This window comes from Budorcas taxicolor, chromosome 4 (assembly GCF_023091745.1).
Source record: "Budorcas taxicolor isolate Tak-1 chromosome 4, Takin1.1, whole genome shotgun sequence".
NCBI lineage: Eukaryota > Metazoa > Chordata > Mammalia > Artiodactyla > Bovidae > Budorcas > Budorcas taxicolor.
Window position 1 is genome coordinate 32,898,222 of NC_068913.1, and position 20,126 is coordinate 32,918,347.

Consider the following 20,126-nt stretch of genomic DNA (forward strand, 5'->3'; position numbering starts at 1 on the left):
GAAAGAGAGTAAGATTAGAATAAGGTACAAAACTGACACTAACTAGTGACTAGACTGATCATATGTAAGCAATGGAAGAGATCTGTTTCTAACCAGAAAGCTGTGTATGTGTGTGTGTGTGTGTGTGTGTGTGTGTGTGTGTGTGTGTGTTTTACACGAGAAATTCACATCCTTCCACTGCATAAGCACATAAGCAGGGATACATCCCACTCTACCAACACTTCCAAAGTCACAAGTCATTTAGCTTGAATGAGTTCACTACTTGCTCAAATTTAGATCGTTATACTGGAATGTTTTCCGCGAGAAAATATGGGGACGTTTAAAAGATGTTCCAAAATGAAAGAGAACCTTGGGGGTCCCTTGATCAGGCATGAGTTCCTTCTTCAGCAGGAAAGGCCTTTTTGTAATGAAACATTTCACTTCCCCGCAAAGCAAATGCAACACAGTGTACCTCATTTTTCATCTACTGATTCCTGTGTGCCTTTCCACTGGCTACATTTATTCATCAATTGTCAGTAGCACTCTGCCCCTCATCCCATGTTTTATACACGCTTAAGCTGTCCTCAAGGGAGAGACTGATGGACATAAAAATTTGAAATATATCTCAAAATGTCCAAGAGAGTGCTTGAAGTCCTGCAGCATAGTCTAAATGTATAGAATGTTCTTAGGAAAGTGTGTGTGTGCATGTAGGAACAGATATAAATGTGATTTTTATATAAGTACTGTAAAGCCACGGAAAAATTAAAATGTCAGTATCAAAGGTATCAAACATAAAACACCTCTTCAACCCCATTCAACCTTCATATATACACACACACACACACACACATATATATGAATACATGTTTTCAAACATTAAAAATATAGCATATTTATACATTACACAAATATCTGATTGTATTAGGTGCAAATAAAGCATGATCATGTATTCTAATTTTCCTAGGTTTGGATCAGTCTTTCAATAGATTTAAAGTCCCCAAGTATCTTTGTGGGCCATGGTATCCCAAAGCATAACTATATCAACCAGAAAATGGATCATCTTAAAACCTAATCACACATGAATACTCTTCAAGAAGAATTCCTAGTTAAAACGGCACTAGCATTTATTTGATCATTTCCCCCTTACTTACCTCGTGAATTGAATTGAAAAGGCTCCAATCAAAATTCATTAATTCCAGAGCAAGATCCCAAGTGTTCATTCCCAAAATCCTGATCGACCTTTGCTGTGATTCCTCATTTTCTGCAAATGGATTCTAAAGTGACAGACAGAAGCAAAAGAATCCTCAGTAAATTCCCAGATGTTTGGCACTGAATTGGCTGGCCACAGAAAGGCACTAGAGGCCCACATTAGAAAAATAATCTTGTCTGAGTGCACTTAATAGTTTCCCTGGTCTGTTCACCTTCAGTGAGTTACAGCCAATTCAGGAAACAGCCTCAGAAGCTGCAGAATGTGATCAATGATACTTCACTGAGTTGTCCCACCCTCCCCACAGGCAAGCATGCACAAGCGCGCACACACACACGCACCCACACACAAATCTGATTATAAAACACTGCCCCAGCAGACAGCATAATGAAAGGAAAAGCCCTGAAGTCACTTTGGTTTCTGGTAAGAATTAATGTGCCAGCAGGGTTAGGATAAAAACAAACAAAAGAAATGTCACAGTGCACTTCAATAAAGACAGACACGGCTTTTACAGGAAATATGTTTAACGAGTCTCATCCCAGACATGCATTTACAAATTTTACTAAAATACCCGTGGAAAGCAAAAAAAAAAAAAAAATTTAAACAGGAAATAAAAAATAAAAGTTAATTCATTTATACCCCATGGTGTATCATTATTTTAAATTATCAATTGCTTTCCCTAGACAAATGGGTATGAAGAGTTTGGTAATAACAGTATTTCTTTAAAATCTGACATAAAATTATTAAATGCCACCACAATTTTAAATCTGCCATCACTGTTAAATTTATTTAAAATTATTTGGTACCTTTTCAAAACATGATATTTTTTAATTAAGGTAATAGATTTTCTCATTTGACTTGAACCGTTAATGATGTTAAAACAGTTAATGTCTTGGAGGAAAAATAAAAAAAGAGGACTTTTCAAAAATAAACGCCATAGAAGAGTAAAGGGAATATTTCAGAATCCAAATATTAGTCTTTATTTTTTTGAACTGCAAAATAAATTATTAGCATTTTTGAATTTTTATATTTATGAAAAGGTTTCCTAATTGAAACCATGACAAAAGACCTCCACAAGCCATTCCACAGACTCGAGTCCCTTCAGAGTAGGTCTAGGTACAAACTGGCCCTGTACCTCCAGCATGGGCACAGGGTGGGGCTCAGCAGGGGCGGGACGAATGATGTACGGGCAGACACTGAGGTGCTGAGGTGGGGAAAGCCCAGGTTTCTCAGGGCCCTGTCTGCCTAGATGGGGACCACGCAGATGTCAGGCTACACTGCAGACATTCACAGAGCCACAAGGTGGGAAGAAACACAGATCTCTGCTTATGAAATGGGAGCTGTAAGGACATTGTCACTCGGCTTTTTATCCCTCCTGCTTTCTCCCTAAATGTGTCCTTACCCTGGCCCTGCTGTCTGGTTATTTCAAGGTAGTCCACCACCCTCTCCAGGAAACACTTTCTATTTCTCTATTCCAATCATTCAGGGCTACGATTCCTGCTTTCCAAGAAGACTGACCCATGCCCAAGCACAGGGGCTATGAGTGGTTTCCCCTGCTAGCCTCCCCTTACAATGCTCTGTTTCAACGGAGATCTTTTGGCGCCAAAATTACCAGAACTACGATTCCAATGGGGAAATTTTAGGTGGGGGAAGCATTCACATGCAGGGTGGCATCTGGCTCAACTCACAGCACCTATTTATCCCACAAGACCTGCCCCAGGCCTGTCCTCTGTTATTCTGAGCCCTGGACTGCGGCAGCAGAGCTATGGGAACTCACATGTGAGGGAGTCACAGGAAACATCTGTGTGTGGCTGGGGGTGGAAGGGCGGGACAATGGGAGATGACTAGTGCCTCCATCACCAGAAACAGTAACCTGCATGTTAGCGCCTCCTCCTTTAAGAGGCGGGGGGTGACTAATGTTATTATGGCAATTTGAGATCTTGTAGATAATTTTACATGAGTTATTTTTATTATAAGCAGTGTTGGTTAACCTACATGGTATACAGACTCGTCCATTATATGCATAAAAGGAGCCTAGCTGGAAAGATCCATTCCTGTGATGACTGCATGGCACAGACCAGGACCCTGACTCGGGATGATATGATCATGATCTGGTAGAGCCCACTTTCTTTGGGTGATGGCTCTGAGGCCTGATTCTACCATCCAGAAAGCGACCACAAGACTGAGGTTTTTAGGAACAACAACAACAAATCATCTAGTTGAGTATAAAGGTTCTAAAACTTAAAACTGAAAATAACATACAGTGGGGGTTTCTCCATTTCTTCGTGTGCTTACTCTTTAGTGGCATCTGATGTTGCCCATTTACACAGGGAATGCTGACCACGTACCTTCTCTTCAAGGGAATGGCATGCTCAAAGGGCACCCAGGGGACAGAAGAACAGAACCTCTTTCCCTTTAAATGAACACAGGATGGATTCCTCAGCCTGACCTCCATATATCCACCAGGAAAGAAGAAATGGAATTAAGGTTCTGTTGGAGAAAGTGTCCCATCTCTCAAATCCCTTGTTCCAGAGAGGCTTAGAGAGAAACAGTGCGAAGGGTTTTCAGTTCCTAAAGACAGGCTTGCCTTTGATTAGCAAACGTACTGCTGCTTGACAAGTGTACTGTTGGCTACAGAAGGAAACAGCTTGATGTATTTTTCTAACATTCATTTTAAAACACACAAATACATGTTCTCAGCCTGACATTTGTGCCCGTGTGCTTCAACCACAAGGCTAAAGGTAACTCACCAAAGTGTCAGCCAGGTCTTTCCGGTAGACATATATCCGACCAGAGGCATCAAGGGATTTGGAGATGGCCAAGTTGTTTGGCTGAAGCTCATGCTTTTCTTTATTTACAGAAAAGAATAATTAAAAACACAAGAAGAACTAGTATGCGTTCACAGTCTGCTAAAGAGTGAAATCTGCCAAAGAAAAATACTTAAAAGTAAATGGGACGTGAAGTAGAGGTGATTCAGTTCTGCATATGGTATACAATGACACCAGATAATCAAAGCTCATTATCCACGGAGAGGTGCCCTCTTAGGATTCATTCTTATATTTAGTCATTTTTTACACAGAACAGCTTGGGGAAGAAGGTAAAACTCACTCTTCACTTCATATCTCTAAAGTAACCATATGAAGACTTCCCTGACAGCCTAGTGGTTGAGACTCTGTGCTTCCACTCCAGGGGGCATTACAGGGATTCAATCCCTGGTTGGGGAACTAAGATCACACATGCCATGAGGCAGGGCCAAAAAAAAAAAAAAAAACCAGAAAAAAAAGAAAGTAACCATACAACAGTAATACTGGTAACAGCTGGGTATATCTCTGTCCTCATATTTATGCAAATACATATGTGCACACATGTACATATAGTCACAGCTATTCATATGTATACATTAATAATCATAGATACATATATATTTGTAATAATTCCTTATGTGGTTTTATATTCTGATTTTATTATAAGTACTTATCCTCTTGTCAAAATTATTTATATATGCCATGTGTAATTGGTTATATAACAGTCTATTATACCATCATTTAATCTTTCCTCTATTGTTGAACACTTAATGGTTCTCAATTTTTTTTGTCATATAAATTAGACAGCAAGATACGTGCTAAATACCAGCAAGGGGCCTGACATATAACAGGGATTTGATAAATGGGATCTATTATTACAGCAGCCATAATATATATTGCTGAAGCCAACATCCTTCTGCATAAATCTTTGGCTCCTTATAGATGATTTTTCTTAAGACAGATTCTCAGCAGTAGAATTACTAGGTCAAAGGGAATGAACATCTGTAAAGGTTTTGATACAAGCTGCAAACTGCTTTCCAATTCTTATGTCTACCAATACTCATCATTACTTTGAATAAGTTTATTGATTTGCTAAAATCAAAAATAGATGATTGGTATATTTTATATTTCTTGGCAACTAGTAAAGTGAATATCTTTCATCTATTCTTCTTCTATTTTATTTACCTATTGTTCCTACCCTTTGGCCATTTTTCTACCATAGCTGGACTCATAACACAATATGCTTCTCAAAGAAAAATGTCTTCCTCTCACCTGCAAAACACAGAGGGGAACTGACCAAAGTGATATTCAAGTTTATTCCACTGTAACACAATCAGTGTCCCCTAAGGCAGCCCTTTATTTATCCAGCATGGCTGGAAAACCAATACATCACATCTCTTTTTCTAGATAACATAATCAGTTCAAATGCCAGATTTTGTTTTGAACATTTTCGCTTGATATGGAGGACAAAAATGATACTCAAATACATTCTTTACCGCCCAGCACTGCAAAGATCAGTAGTTCTGTCATGTCAGGCTGTTGACATCTGCTGTAAATGGTCCCACATGGCTGGGCTCTGACATTCTTCTCTATCTTCCCTCCTTGTTTAAGCTACAGCTTCTTGCAACCCTCTGTATATTCATAAATACCTTAGATATGAATTTATAGGAGCCACTCTGCATTTGCTTTGAAATAAAATGGCATGGTTTTCTGACAGCCATTTTTCCATTTGCTAAGAATTATTTTTCTTACTGTCAAGTTTGTCACTATGCCATAAACAATGACAAGTGATACAATTTTAAGCTCTGAGTAACTGGTAGGTTTCTGTTACTACATACATATACTTCCCCTGGGCCCAAAACAGCTGGAAGCCTACTGAAAGCTATGGGAACAACAGCATTAGTCCTTTCAGAGAAACCATCAACATGGCCACCATGTATTTTCTTTTGAGAATGAGAAAATAACAGTAGATCTCATTGTCATTTCATTTTGACACAACATTGAAAACATTATTTATTAAAAATTATGTAACTAGAGCAAGGAATACATTAGGTTCTGTAGGCTTTTTTTTTTTCCTTTATAAGAACATTATTGTTTGGGGGATATGAAACTGCAGGCAGAAAGGTTCTTAACAGACAAAACTACTAATTGATGAAAAATGATGGCATATTTCCAAATCTGTGAGGTAATTCAAGAGATAAGCTCGTATTGCTAGTGATGATTAGCTATGAGTATATGCACATCAGAACTGCAGATGAATCTAATTTAATAAAGTGTAAAAATGGTATTTCACAGCCATCACAGATAGTGGGTAAAACGAGCCATTCATTAATTCCCAGATGCATGTGTGGCCCTGGGCCGACACTGGGTCAGCTGCCAAAGGGGGTGGGCCTCCACTGTGCCACCAGGCCCTCTCAGGGTCCTTCTTTCTCCAGCACCTTTTGTCTGCATGGGGACCCAATAATTACTTTCTGTAACAGTACTGCCTTGAGAGGTAAATGCTCATTTAATGAAGCTTACTATTGTCTGGAATCATTTAATCTTTTTGGTCACTTAAAATTAATATACAAATATCGTATTATCTGGAGTATTTCCTAATATATTTTATCAGACATTCAACTACTCTCTGAACTCCCTTAAAATTCATGTAAGTCCATATGTTTCTGAAACATTTGCTCTTTTCCTGTAGAGAGTGTTTTGCTAGGAGGCCTGACGCCCAGGGAGAGGAAGGAAAGAAGCACTGGGACTGGGGAGATGGGCTGTATTTGTTTGACTATGTAAACGATTAGCTTGTAGGGCCATTTTATCTGCCTCTGAGTAACAAAGCGGAAGAGACCATGCTCCCTCACATAATGCTTTAACATCAAGTACATTCTGATCTTCTCCTGACTCTAGAGTGATAACAAAAGGTAAACAGAAATGCCCTTTATCTGCTCCCCCTCCCCCCACACATCATCTCTAGTTGATTAGTTTATGCTGTCCTCCCATTTTTCAACTACCGAGGCTCAGTCACTTTCTTTGTGTTTTTTTTTTTAGGGTTAATGAGATATTAAATAAAGATCGTAAGGCAAAAATGGGAGGCCAGCGATACTGAGAACTGACAGGCTCCAGTGGAAGCGTAGGGTTCTGTTCAGGTCACAAGATCAATAGGGTCAGCTTGTAATCTGTGTGATCTTATTCAAAACACACAATAAACCATTCTCAGAGGATAAATAAGGCCCAACAGAAGACTATAACCAGAGCTCACTCCCCATGTCTACGTGAAAGAACACTGCCCGTGAGCTTTCGGCTTAATGTACACTGTCTGTTTCCTTCAATAGGGAGTCTTTAAGTATTAACTTGTCAGCCGGTAAAATGACTAGTTCAAGGCTGTCTTTTCTTTTTGCTTCCGAACGTAATTTCATCCTTTAGCAACTTCCCAAGTTAATTTAAACATGAAAACAGAAGGCTTATCTAGAGTACAAACTATGTAAAGCTTTATAATACATTTCAAAACACTGGCATGCCTCTCTGTTTGGTTCTTGGGGAGGAAATTCAGTATCCAATGGTACCCAACTGTTGTCATGGAAACACCTCTGGTAGGCAGCTTCTCATTGTTAGGGTGATCACCCAGCTGCGGACCCAGAAGGGACGCACTGCACGTTTATTCCATAAAATGTCAACTCTCTCCCTTTGGAGGCAAGCCAGTGAATGATTAAACATTCAAAGACAGAATATAACTTACCCCCAGAGAAGGTGACGGCTACCAGAGCCAGATCCTCTTCTGCGTGTTGGATCTTTTCTGCTACAACCCTCAGGATCTCTTGGGCTGTACTGGAAACAGTGGCCTTCACGCTGACATAGGAGTGCTCCGTTATGTACACGTGGCAAAAAACTACATGGGGTGGAAGAATTGTGAGTAAACAGAGAACTGTGGCCACAAGGTACAGACCTTTCCAAATCAAGGCACCCACCACACTAGGCTCTTTAGTACAGGACAGACACAGCTAGATTTACATGTGCACATGGGCGCCCGAGGGCATGAGAACGGAGCCCCGTGCTTACACACACATGAGATGGAGGCATTATAAAGCAGGTGGGCAAGCCGCAGTAGTCCTTGGGCGTCCCAGAGCGTAATGAGAGACCCGTGTCACGCCAAAGCTCGTTGTGTGTTCCTGGTAGCAGGCAGCCCACCCACAACACAGTGCAGTCTGTGCAACATGGACTGGACTTCACAGACCCTTCCATGAGGGTTACCGAGATCTCCCAAAGCAGCCTACAAAAATGTCTAACTCAGACATCTTCACTTACACTTCTCGCAACAGCCAGTGGCTCAGTAAAGACCACCACGCTTTGTTATTTGAATTCACATAAGCTGGCGTGCTGCAGTCCATGGGGCTGCAGATGGGACATGACTGAGCGACTGAACTGAACTGAACTGAACTGAAGCTTTATCTAAAAAATCTGTCGCTTGCTATGGTTTTTGGCTTCAAGCCTTCTTGATCTTTTAAGAATCTCCGCCCCCTGCCTATATCAAGGTGGTAGTGAGCTTAATTTTCAAATGGAGGTCACATTTCCAGCCTTTTTAATTTCCTTTTTCTTGTCTGTGGTACTACTCATTATTACAAGGGCATTATCACTATCATGGTGAATAGGCCCAGGAAAAATATTCCTTTATGATTTGACAGCAGAAGCTGCCTTAATAGCGATGGAAATAATTGACATGTTATTTGCCTCTTATATGAGCCATTGTGAATGTATAAAACACCAGCTTCTTTAGAAAAGACAGGACAATAATATACTTAAGTATTCTTCTTTTCTAGATTGAAGAAAAGAAGTAGAGTGTAGCTCCTAGAGAAGTTTCCTATGCAATTTAAATGGCACCACAAAAATAAATGCAAATGAAGCAAAAGACAAACTATGGGTTTACTAGTATAAACCTCAAAGCAAACACACTTTGACAGAGGCACTGACAATATTTTGTTTCAGGTTTGGTAGGGTGTGTCATTAAAACTCTAGAATCCAACAAACAGCTGTTTTATGTGTTGTCAACAGACTTGTGAGAGAGGAAAAAGGCTTTTTTCCTTCCATAGAAAGATGGAGTTTTGAAGCAAGGCAAAGATGCAGTCTACAAAATGCTAAATGTGAGGAAAGTTTACATTGGGCTTAGTAAAATGATGAACAAAAACAGTCTGAGGCACCTTGAAATAACCCTCTGAAACTCGGCATGGAAAATTCAACAGCTAATTGTAAGACAAATGGGAAAGGAAGCTTAGCAACTGAGAGAGGAGGAGGTGAGGTTTTCTGTTCCTCCACTTGGTACAGATGATGTGACCTAACAAGCGCCCTCATGAGCAGCTTGTTATACACAAAGGATGGAACGGAAGAGGAATCTGTGACATTTGGGTGCTCAAGGGTTCAAGAAGTTGAGCAAATATTCAATATCTATACTTAGAATTCTGGCACTGTTGGGGCAGGCGAGTTTTAAAGTCTCCAGTCATAACAGCATGAACATCTGAATGGCTATTTCCCAGCTCTGCACTTGACTCAACCTTTACCCTAACAGGAGGAAACCATTTCCTGTCCTGCTATACAACAGTAAAGCAGAGAAGCACGTCAGCACCGTCAGTGTGCTGCAAAGGTGCTTCCCCTGCCCTGACCTAGGGGCCCTCTTCGGATGGCGGGGGTGGGGGGGAGGGGGTGGGATGTCACGAGCCCTTTTGGCACGAACACTGAGGACACCCTGCATGTGTGGCACTGCCCGGCATGGCCTTGCCTAGGAGGGGTTTCACATCCTTCCTTTCATTATTCCTGCCAAGATTTTCTCCTCTCAATCTCCAGGACTGACTCAGTCCAAGCCCTGAACAGTGCTTTCAGCGGACTTTCCAGTGAGTCACGGGCAACGGACCGACAACAGGGGAGAAGGCAGCTAAGGGTGCCTTTCCAGTCCTCTGCACCACTCCCCAAGAATGCAGTGGACTCTGCGCAGTCTCCTTCCCTTACTTCCCGAAGTAAAGGTGTCCTGGCTCCGGGGACAGTATTCAGTGATGAAAGTGTACCACGGCAAGAGAAGGAAAACTTTCCTTGTGGATGCTAATGTGCTTGTGGTGGTGGGGGTGTGGCAGCTGGAAACACCTACCGGCAGGCGGCAGGCGGAGGTGTTAAAGTTGCATTGTTGTGTTAAAGTCCTCCACCTGCCCCCAACCCCTGTTCAAATCATACTCACTTTCCTCACTTTCTGTCACAGTTCCTCTGTGCTGCAGCCAGTTCTCCTTCAGACTGAATTGGTGGAAAAGGGCTTTATTCTGCAAGAAGGGAGAACAAGAACAATGAACAAATGTATTGCTGCCCTTTGGAAAACCACAGCTGTTTGCAACATGTTCCAAAACAGTGTGCCAATTTTTTTTGAATATGAAATCCATCCGTCTAATCTTAGAGGAATAAACTGGGAGTTGCCTCAATTAATACAAGTGGAGCTGGAGAGTGAGCAACAGGATAGACCTTGGCCAAGGTCAGTGGCAGGGACAAAGCCCCAAATTGATTCTTTACAACATGCTGGAGAATACAGGTGTGATTTTTAACCTCTGGCCACTACAAAAGTCCACAGCTGCTTCTCCTGAGAAAGATATGGTTTCCCCACCCCAACATCAACCTTACATTTGGATAAGGCCACTCCGACATAGTGTCATACTTCTGCTGTAGAGCAGTGACTTGCTTAGGAGAAACAGGTACATAATTCATTATGATTATCCGTCACCTGACATATCGGCTCCTACAAAACTTGTGCCTGACGTGTTATTTTGCATTTCCCCCTGATGCTGAACAGGAAACACATTTATCCCGGCTATGATCTCTCTCTCTTGGTTGGGTTGAAGAGTGCAAACCTTTTTCTTACAAGACTTTCTTACTCTTGTAGGCAAAAATGTCTTGCATAGATGACTTTCTATTTTTGCATCAACGATTAACAATCAAGTTTATGTCATTCAGGGGACATTGGGAAAACTCCAAGGTTATAAAATACACCACAAAAAATGCAGAAATGTCATAAAGTCAAGGGCACCTGGCTGAAACTGGATCCAAACCAGCACAGGGAAAGCTAAGTGAGGCAGGAGCAGGGAGGCAAGCTGAAGCCCCCAGCTCCTTGCCTGAGCCCACCTGGGTGGGGGCAGCATTCATGTTAATTATGAAGAAACGCCAAGAGGGGCAAGGCAAGGTCCCTAACTCAGATCACCCAGTTTCAGAGAGAAGGGTCTGCCTCACCTTCCTTTGCGGTGAGTATTCATCTACAGTGCTGAAAGGGAAACAACAAGAGGTCAGTCTTTGTCTCAAACCCAGGAAAACGTAGCCACTGTCAACAGACACTACTTTTCAAGCACGGTGCGGAGATTTCCGCGTTTCAAAACGGTAAAATGCACAGTATTCATTCATTTACTATGTAAAACACACTTGATGTTAGGATTTCAAGTGAACCAGGAAGAAAAGAAGCTGTTTATTCAATAGGTATACTTTGCTTTCTACTCACAGAAAGTGAGCATTGGGGAAATAACTGGATTTTCTCAGTCCACAGAAATTCTACATTTATTCACATTTCACTAAATCTTAGGTGAAATTACTGTTCTTCAGACAGCTAAATAAGCTAGCTAAGGCTGCTCTTTTCCAGGATGTTTCCACGTGTGGTAGGACTTGTGGGGCCTTCAGCAGGTCCCCAGCTCAAATTGTATTCCAGCATCTAAAAGATATTTCATTATCTCATACCAAAGAGGCAGGAATCATGACTGAGATCATGTTCTTACTTATATCTATTACTTCCCATTTTTATGTAAGTTTTCAAGTGGAATGTATTAAATTACATTAATGCAGTTAATGTATTTAAATTTGTATTAAACCAGAATTAAATTTTCCCAATTGTAAGACCTGCCTTACAGCATTGATCTATTTCCAAGTAGAGTGTTACTTTGATGTAAATGTTTCTTTCTTTTTCATTTTTGCTTCATTTGCTTGTTCATATTTTCATATTAGTCTTAGGCAAGAGAAATTTTTTACAGTGTAGGATGTGATGATAAAAGAAGACCACCAAAATTCATCACATTCATTATTAACAACCTGTAGCTCATTTCTGAACTTCTAAATGTGTGATTTTCATGACTGGGACAAAGGTTTACACACGATTTGTTTACACCCTAAAATTATTTATATAGCCTTCACTGCACAGGATCTTCCTTTACTAAATGCAAGTCAGGCTTGAAGTCTCTGACAGTGTGAAAGGCTTGAATTAACATTTTCTATGAGAAGCACCATTTGTGACTGCTGAAATCTTAATATAAGTTTGTCACAACTTGACAACAGATGTGTTTTCTGTTTAAAAAGTAGAAACTACATTGCAAATCAGAGAACAATATTTCCCTTCAGATTACCTTTGCAGGTATATCTGAAAACTGAATAATGACTCAATGTTTTCATTTACCAAAATTATGAAGAAGAGTTAGTGGTAAATCAGAGTAAAATCAGCTATTAGCAATTTGAAAGACTAATGATAGACACCTCAGTGATACCTGGACATGACAAAAGTCAGAGTAAGTGCTTCCCTTCAATTTTTCTAAATTGATAAAGAAACCTCAGGGAATCCATAACATGAACTTTAAACATGTGCCATGGTTTGCTGGGACTTGTTTATAAAACGTTTTTTCCTATCCTATTAGAGATAGCTATGAACTCTGAAATGACAAGTTAAATATTTACACTTATAAAAATAAATAATAATTCATTAAATAATTGTTCTTATGCACCCAGACTATCATGGCTCAACTGGTTCCTATCATATTGAACAGGATTTAAAAAAAAATAGCCAATAAGCTTGATTTAGTGTTCACTCATCTTGAGACATAAAAACAAAATAGATATTTACTACTAGGAAACCTAATGAATCAAGATAAATCCCAGATCTGAAATGTTCAAAAGGATCTTTCTGAGACACCTCCAATTCAGTCATACGTGTTGCTGCTTTCTCTTACTATATGTGATGAGGAAAATGAAATACTTACTGACGACGGTGCATTCCAAGTATCTTCTGAAATTCTTTCAGCTCTTTTTCAAGGATTGGGTATTCATAGACATCATCCAGCACATTCCTGTATATGGTCTGGGGTGGGGTGGGGGGGGCAGAAAATGGCAGGTGAATTGGTCTGGTGTCTATTTTGTAAGGATTAAGACTCAAACAGTGGGTAACCTGATCAGAGAGATAAGTGGAATCCAGAACAATGCAAGGGGTTAAACCAGGCACCAAAGAGCTCCTGAGTGGGGGTTCCACCTTAGAGCCCCTTGCTCAAGTGTGTGGCTCTCTGGGGCCACAAAACTCTTAGGGGCTATGGGTAGGTAGGAGCTACTCAAAATTCCCAGGCCTGCTCTACAATATATTTTTAGAAATAAAAGCCACATAATCATTTGCGTTAGAGAAGGCAATGGCACCCCACTCCAGTACTCTTGCCTGGAAAATCCCATGGATGGAGGAGCCTGGGGGGCTGCAGTCCATGGGGTCGCTAAGGGTCGGACATGACTGAGCAACTTCACTTTCACTTTTCATTTTCATGCATTGGAGAAGGAAATGGCAACCCACTCCAGTGTTGTTGCCTGGAGAATCCCAGGGACGGGGGAGCCTGGTGGGCTGCAGTCTATGGGGTTGCACAGAGTTGGACATGACTGAAGTGACTTAGCAGCAATCATTTGGGAAGGAAAAAGAAATCTGTTGAATTGAACCAACCAGTCGTTTTGAAAATAACAATAGTTTAGTCAGAGACTTGGTTTAAACCAGTTTTTAACTGGATGTCTAAAGATATTTTAATTTTGAAATCAAAATGACTTCTTTCATGAAGACAAAGTCAGTTTAGACACTTGCCTCTTCTGAAATAGAACTCTTCCCTGCATGGATTCCACTGCACCCCTTATCTGAATTGACCTGCACAGGTAACATGCTTTTGGTGGCTAAAAGAGTCCAGCTGTCTACAAACTGTCTCCAGAGAATCATCTGTGTTGAAAAGACACTGCAGCCTACTCATGATTAGAAACACGTATCAGCTTACCTAATTTAAAATGTAAATCTAGGTTTAGCATCCATTTTATAAGTTATGATTGTTTTAAATGTCTCAAAATACACCAGGTCCTGAAAAAGTTTCATAATGTATACATTGTCAATATATATGTTCTTATACCATAAAAATGATGTTTTATCCCACTATTGTAGATATGGGACTGGTTAGTTTAAACCTATAATACATCTCAACATATTAGGCAGTATCAAATTTTAAAGTATGTTTTATTTAACCTCCCTTAATTATTTCATTTGCAATCAAAATTCTCATGACATGTAAAATAAATAAACCTTAAATGAGTGACTTTAAAACTTGCCTTCTACATTTATTCACATAGAATTATTTAAAGTTAAAAATTTCTAACTATGTAAATAATATTTGCCTTCAGAAGTCAAAACAAACAAATACTTTGAATCATAACTTCAATATTACAAACAAGTTAGAGGACTGTAACATACAAATGAGATTACTGAAACGCACAACTGAAAATAAAATCAGTCATTCAGCATCAAAGAGTAACTGAATAACTGGAAGTTTTACATTACCTTTAAAAACATTTTTGAATGTTCATCTTCATGTAACCAGTCTTTGTAGAGAGCAATCCACTGGGAAACAAGATGCAAGACCTTCCGTTTTCGACAAGGAACATCTGAATTTTCTTCTTTGCCTTGATACTTCTTAGCAGAATAGGTGCAAATAGTTAAGAAAGAATACTGCATTGTTGCAAGTAAAAATATGAAGAGATCCATTTATTATTTTCACAAAATATGTTAAAGCACGTTTTTGAAAAAAATCTACAAGTATCTGTATACGTAGGAAGAAAAGAACATGTGTAGGGAAAGTAACAGGTGTGCACTGAAAAAAGCAAAAGGGAACCCAGAAAAGTGATTTACATACACTTGGTGGCAGGCCATGAGGATAAGGACTGGATGGTCAAACTGACAAATGTGTCACACAGTTCCACAAGCAGTGCGGGTTAATGCCACTTTGAAGAGATACCAGATGGGCCATTGATCACAAGGGTGGCTTCAAGAGATCTGGCCTCACTACATAGGTGGACACTGTTTCCATCAAGATGACATCAGAAGTAGGCCACGTACACTTTCATCCTCAGAAATTTACATTCTAAAGTAGTGCCAAATGAGCATAGATTTCTGGAGCATAATTTGTGGTGTGATTCAACTGTCCACCCCCAGGAATTTACATGGAAAAAAAAAAGAAACGGATAAGTGTACAAATGTAAGTAAAAAGGGCTGCTAATTTAATTTTCCCTGAGATAAAAAAACGTTAAATAGGTGTAACTTAAAGGCTTCAACCACTGAAAACAGTTAAATAAATTACTGCATATCCATTTAAAGGACTCTTTTGTAGCCATAAGGCTGATGGTCCAGCACTCTATTTGCTGACACAGGGCATCCACAATATACTGTTAATTAGGAAAGCAAGTAAGACAAGAGTATGTGAGGATCATCCATTTCTATTAACTATGTTTATTTACATGGTCATTGCCTGGAAAGATATATACTGATAGTTAACAGTGGCTTCTTAAAGTAATGAGATTTCAGAGAACATGAATTATTTTTATTATACTTACAAGCATTCCCCAATTTGTATACAATGACAATGTGTTAACTAACTATGCTGTTAAAATTAAATAAAAATAACAACCTCAAAGGCAACATGCTTAAAACCTTAGGAATAAGACAGAAGCCTGGCACTTCCCAAAACAGCCTAGTGTTTCTGCCTCCCAAATTATCGTTTCTGAGTATCTAGGACACATTAAAAAATTAACTAGAAATAGAAAATGCTATGACACCAAAGACAGGTAGGCTTTAGGGTTACTGGACAGGATTCTATATTCTTTAATGCCAATATATAATAGCAAAACAGGGATAATTCTGTATCAGACTTTGTAACATTTTTTATAATCTGCTCATTTAAAAGAAGTATTTATTTGGGTCTTAACAGCAGGATGCAGGAACTAGTTCCCCGACCAGGGATCGAACCTGGCCCCCTGCATTGGGAAAGCAGTATCTAAGCCATTGGATCACCAGAGAGGTCCCCTTTGTAGCTATTAAAACATAATTCAGCCACTGTCTCCCCAACCCACAAAAGTACATCAAGGACGGAATGGATAAAAAGATGTGGCATTTATACACAGTGGAATACTATATATAAGATCATGGCATCCGGCCCCATCACTTCATGGCAAATAGATGGGGAAACAGTGGAAACGGTGACAGACTGTATTTTTTTGATCTTCAAAATCACTGCAGATGGTGACTGCAGACGTGAAATTAAAAGACACTTGCTTCTTGGAAGAAAAGTTATGACCAATCTAGACAGCTTATTAAAAAGCAGACATTACTTTGCCAATAAAGGTCTGTCTAGTCAAGGCTATGATTTTTCCATTTGTCATGTATGGATGTGAGAATTAGACTATAAAGAAAGCTGAACAGCAAAGAACTGATGCTTTTGAACTGTGGTATTGGAGAAGACTCTTGAGAGTCCCTTGGACTGCAAGGAGATCCAACCAGTCCATCCTAAAGGAAATCAGTCCTGAATATTCATTGGAAGGACTGATGACGAAGTTGAAACTCTAGTACTTCGGCCATCTGATGTGAAGAACAGACTCATTGGAAAAGACCCTGATGCTGGGAAAGATTGAAGGTGAGAGGAAAAGGTGAGAAGAAAAGGGGATGACAGAGGATGAGATGGTTGGATAGCATCACCGACGCGATGGACAGGAGTTTGAGTAGGCTCTGGGAGGTGGTGATAGATAGACAGGGAAGCCTGGCGTGCTGCAGTCCATGACGTCGCAAAGAGTCGAACACGACTGAGCGACTGAACTGAATAGTATTTATATATATATATATATACACATAGAATAGTATTTATATTATATTGCACAGTGTGTGTGTGTGTGTATATATATATATATATATATATATAAATGGTACCGCTTTACCGTACAGCAGAAATTAACATATTATAAATCAAATATAATTCAATAAAAAATTTAAAAATAGAGGAGGAAAGTTATAGATAACACTGAATATTTTAGAATGGATACAGCTGGCGGGGGGTGGGGGGGCGGGCAGGAAATACTTATAATCCTTGTTATTTCACCATGAAATTAAAGCAACTAATTCAGAAAACTAACTCAGAAAAAAAAAAAAAAAAAGTACATCAAGGACATCTGATTTCTTTGATGTCTACCTGTGAAACAAACTCAGGCAAACACAAAGAATTTGTTAAAGTATGCATTTCTTCTAGTTTTTCTCTTGAAAGGCATAATATAAAGATTTATCTTGCATTATTTCTACTTATGCAAATGCTCTTTTTGTCTTTTCCTGTGACCTTCATGGCTTGACTTCTGATAAAGAAAAAACTCTTTCTTAAACATTGTAAGGCAAGACACTCATTGGGAAACTGCGGGCGTTTCCATGGCATGGCTTCCTGGCCTTTGATCTGTTGCATCTCTTCTAGTCAGTGTATGCAATTCTAAAGCCTCCTTAACTGGTCATTAACCCTCTAATCACATCCATCATCCTAAGACAGCGTGCCCTGACAAAGCTCTGAAATGATGACAGCTGATTGGGGGTGGGAGTGGGGGGTCAGACCGCCCAAGTGGGAAATCCTTGTCTTCCCTAGGACACTTGCCCAGAAAAACACTATCACACGCATGCTTCCCCACCCATGTGGGCTGGCACTAACTGATTGATTGTCTTGTAAGTTCAGTTACTGCCAATCCACTCAACCTTTTGACTCTGGGGTTTACCCAGTAGGCCAAATTCATCTCTAGATTCTAAAGCCTTGTGACACAGGTTTGAAGAAAACATAGTATCAACACACAATGTACCCACGACACAGAATGTGAAAACAGCAGCTCTGCATCTCTGGTCCCCCCTGCATACTCTGTCTCATTTCATCTTTCACCTTGGCTACCATGACATTAATATTTAACACAGCCACACTCTACTGAGGGCTTGAGTAAATGAAGAACGGCAGTTAATTCCTAATGTGAGACATCTGTCTGAGAGGAAGCCGACACAGCATCCTGAAGCTAATGAAGGATATTGCCTCAACAGCGCCTGGCACAAGTCGTCAGTTGTCATGAAGACTGTGTACGTGAGAAGGAAGTCATCAAGGAGAGTCGCTGCAAAGAAAGGAAAAACAAACACAAGGTGAGCAAATCGGAGATAAGAGGGGAAAGCTGCTTGGCCAGGCTCTGGAAGAGTGTGCACAGCAGAAACATGATAAATGGTGGTGGCAGTGGGAGGGGTAAGGTTAGGAGAATTTTAGCACAAAATACATTTATTAAAGTTACTTTTAAAAACTCTTTATATAGAATGCCTCAAGCAGTGAGATTTCTTTTCTATTACAAGGCTCTCTAAACATATAATTTTGTCATCTGTTTTTTCCTTTCCTAAAACCTCATCTATATTTGTGGGTACAGATGTTATGGAAAACCAATCTATTAAAAAAAATGTGCTTTAAAAAAATAAATTTTATATGATTTCCGAAGTATGCACTCCAGAACTACAGGAAATGACACCCATAAGTTCTAATCCCTGGAGGCTCAGATGGTAAAGAATCTGCCTGTAGTGCAGGAGACCTAGGTTTGAACCCTAGATTAGGAAGATCCTTCGGAGAGGGCATGGCATCCCACTTCAGTATTCTTGCCTGGAGAATCCTCATGGAGAGAGGAGCCTGGTGGGCCACAGTTCATGGGGTCGCAGAGTTGGACACAACTGAGCGAGTAAGCACAGCACAAAAGCCATTTACCTAAGTCTAGGGTAAGAACAATGGATAATAAAAGCCAGAGGATCCACGGCAATCTCCAAGGCCATTCACTTTTATCTCTTGAAAGCATCTGTAAGAAGTTGGGAAAGTGAAGAGTGATTTTCTTCTTGCTGTGAAGAGAGACAGGGCTGAGTCCAGTTAAAAATGGAGAGCAGATAAAAAGGATAATGACATACTCCTTCCTAATTCCTTTTCTACCTCTTCAACACAAACAGGTCCCATTTTTATTGCCTCTTTGGCTTAGTGCTCTTTACAAAGTCCAGCTTATGTGTCATATGGAACTGCTAAACAGGCAAACTCCAATAAACTTCAAAATTGATAGAAAGACTTATGTTCAGAATGCAAAGCAGACATTTTGCCATAGTAGTCTTTATTTACTCTCCATATCTCAAAATTCATTTTACTCTGTTATTTAGCTTTCATGTTGTTTACATTCTGGATACCAAAATTTTAGCTATCTGAAATAGTACTAAATTCTATGAATAGTGAGCTTGTGTACTTAATAGCACTGATGCTCTTTCATACTACAAATGTGAAAGTAGAAAGAATTGTCCAGAACAGAACTCTATAGCTCCATTTTGAAGACTGGAAAAATTCCATACTTTTAGAAATAACCAGCAACTCTCCTTTAAAAGTTATCAGTGCAAAACAGACTGTTTTGAAGAATATAAAATTCTGATAAGAAGAGGCTGTGAATGACACCTGCAGCCCTCTATCAGCTGCAGGGGTTAACTTACTTCCATGGTTTGTTTATGCTACAAAATAGCAAGATACTCTTGATCTACATAGAGTAGTAAAGTGGTTGCAAATGGTACTGGGTTACCAAAACTTCTTGCTTTCTAGAAGCTCTTTATGAAAATGAATCAGAGGTGTTCATGAAGAGGATTAGGGACTTTTTTTTCAAAGGTATTTATTTTTTTCAGATAAGAAACAGTGAAAAAGTCAAAATGTTAGTCACTCAGTTGTGTCTGACTTTAGGCAATCCCAGGGACTATCGACCACCAGGCTCCTCTGTCCATGGAATTCTCCAGGTAAGAATACTGGAGAAGGTTGCCATTCCCTTCTCCAGGGGATCTTCCCAACCCAGGGATCGAACCCGGTCTCCTGTGCTGCAGGCAGATTCTTTATTGTCTGAGCCACCAGGGAAGCCCAAGCAACAGGATTCCTCACTAAAAAATAAAATAAAATTTGAAAAATGCCACCTAAAATGTAAAATAAGCCTAAGCTTACACAGACTGCATCACATGCAGTATGTGAAGAGTCACT

The 20,126-nt window shown here is 39.8% G+C and overlaps 1 protein-coding gene across 1 annotated transcript in view; it reads right to left on the reverse strand.

The window, feature by feature from the left end:
* Positions 1–20,126, reverse strand: part of RAPGEF5 (Rap guanine nucleotide exchange factor 5) — a 231,026-nt gene that overhangs the window by 26,930 nt on the left and 183,970 nt on the right. Inside the window, exons 12-19 of the mRNA XM_052638738.1 lie at positions 18,135–18,213; positions 14,600–14,744; positions 13,011–13,108; positions 11,230–11,260; positions 10,196–10,274; positions 7,715–7,864; positions 3,937–4,034; positions 1,131–1,253 (exon numbers count right to left, since the gene is read on the reverse strand). Of these exons, the coding sequence (XP_052494698.1) occupies positions 1,131–1,253; positions 3,937–4,034; positions 7,715–7,864; positions 10,196–10,274; positions 11,230–11,260; positions 13,011–13,108; positions 14,600–14,744; positions 18,135–18,213 (803 nt within the window). The remainder of the gene's footprint in view (positions 1–1,130; positions 1,254–3,936; positions 4,035–7,714; positions 7,865–10,195; positions 10,275–11,229; positions 11,261–13,010; positions 13,109–14,599; positions 14,745–18,134; positions 18,214–20,126) is intronic.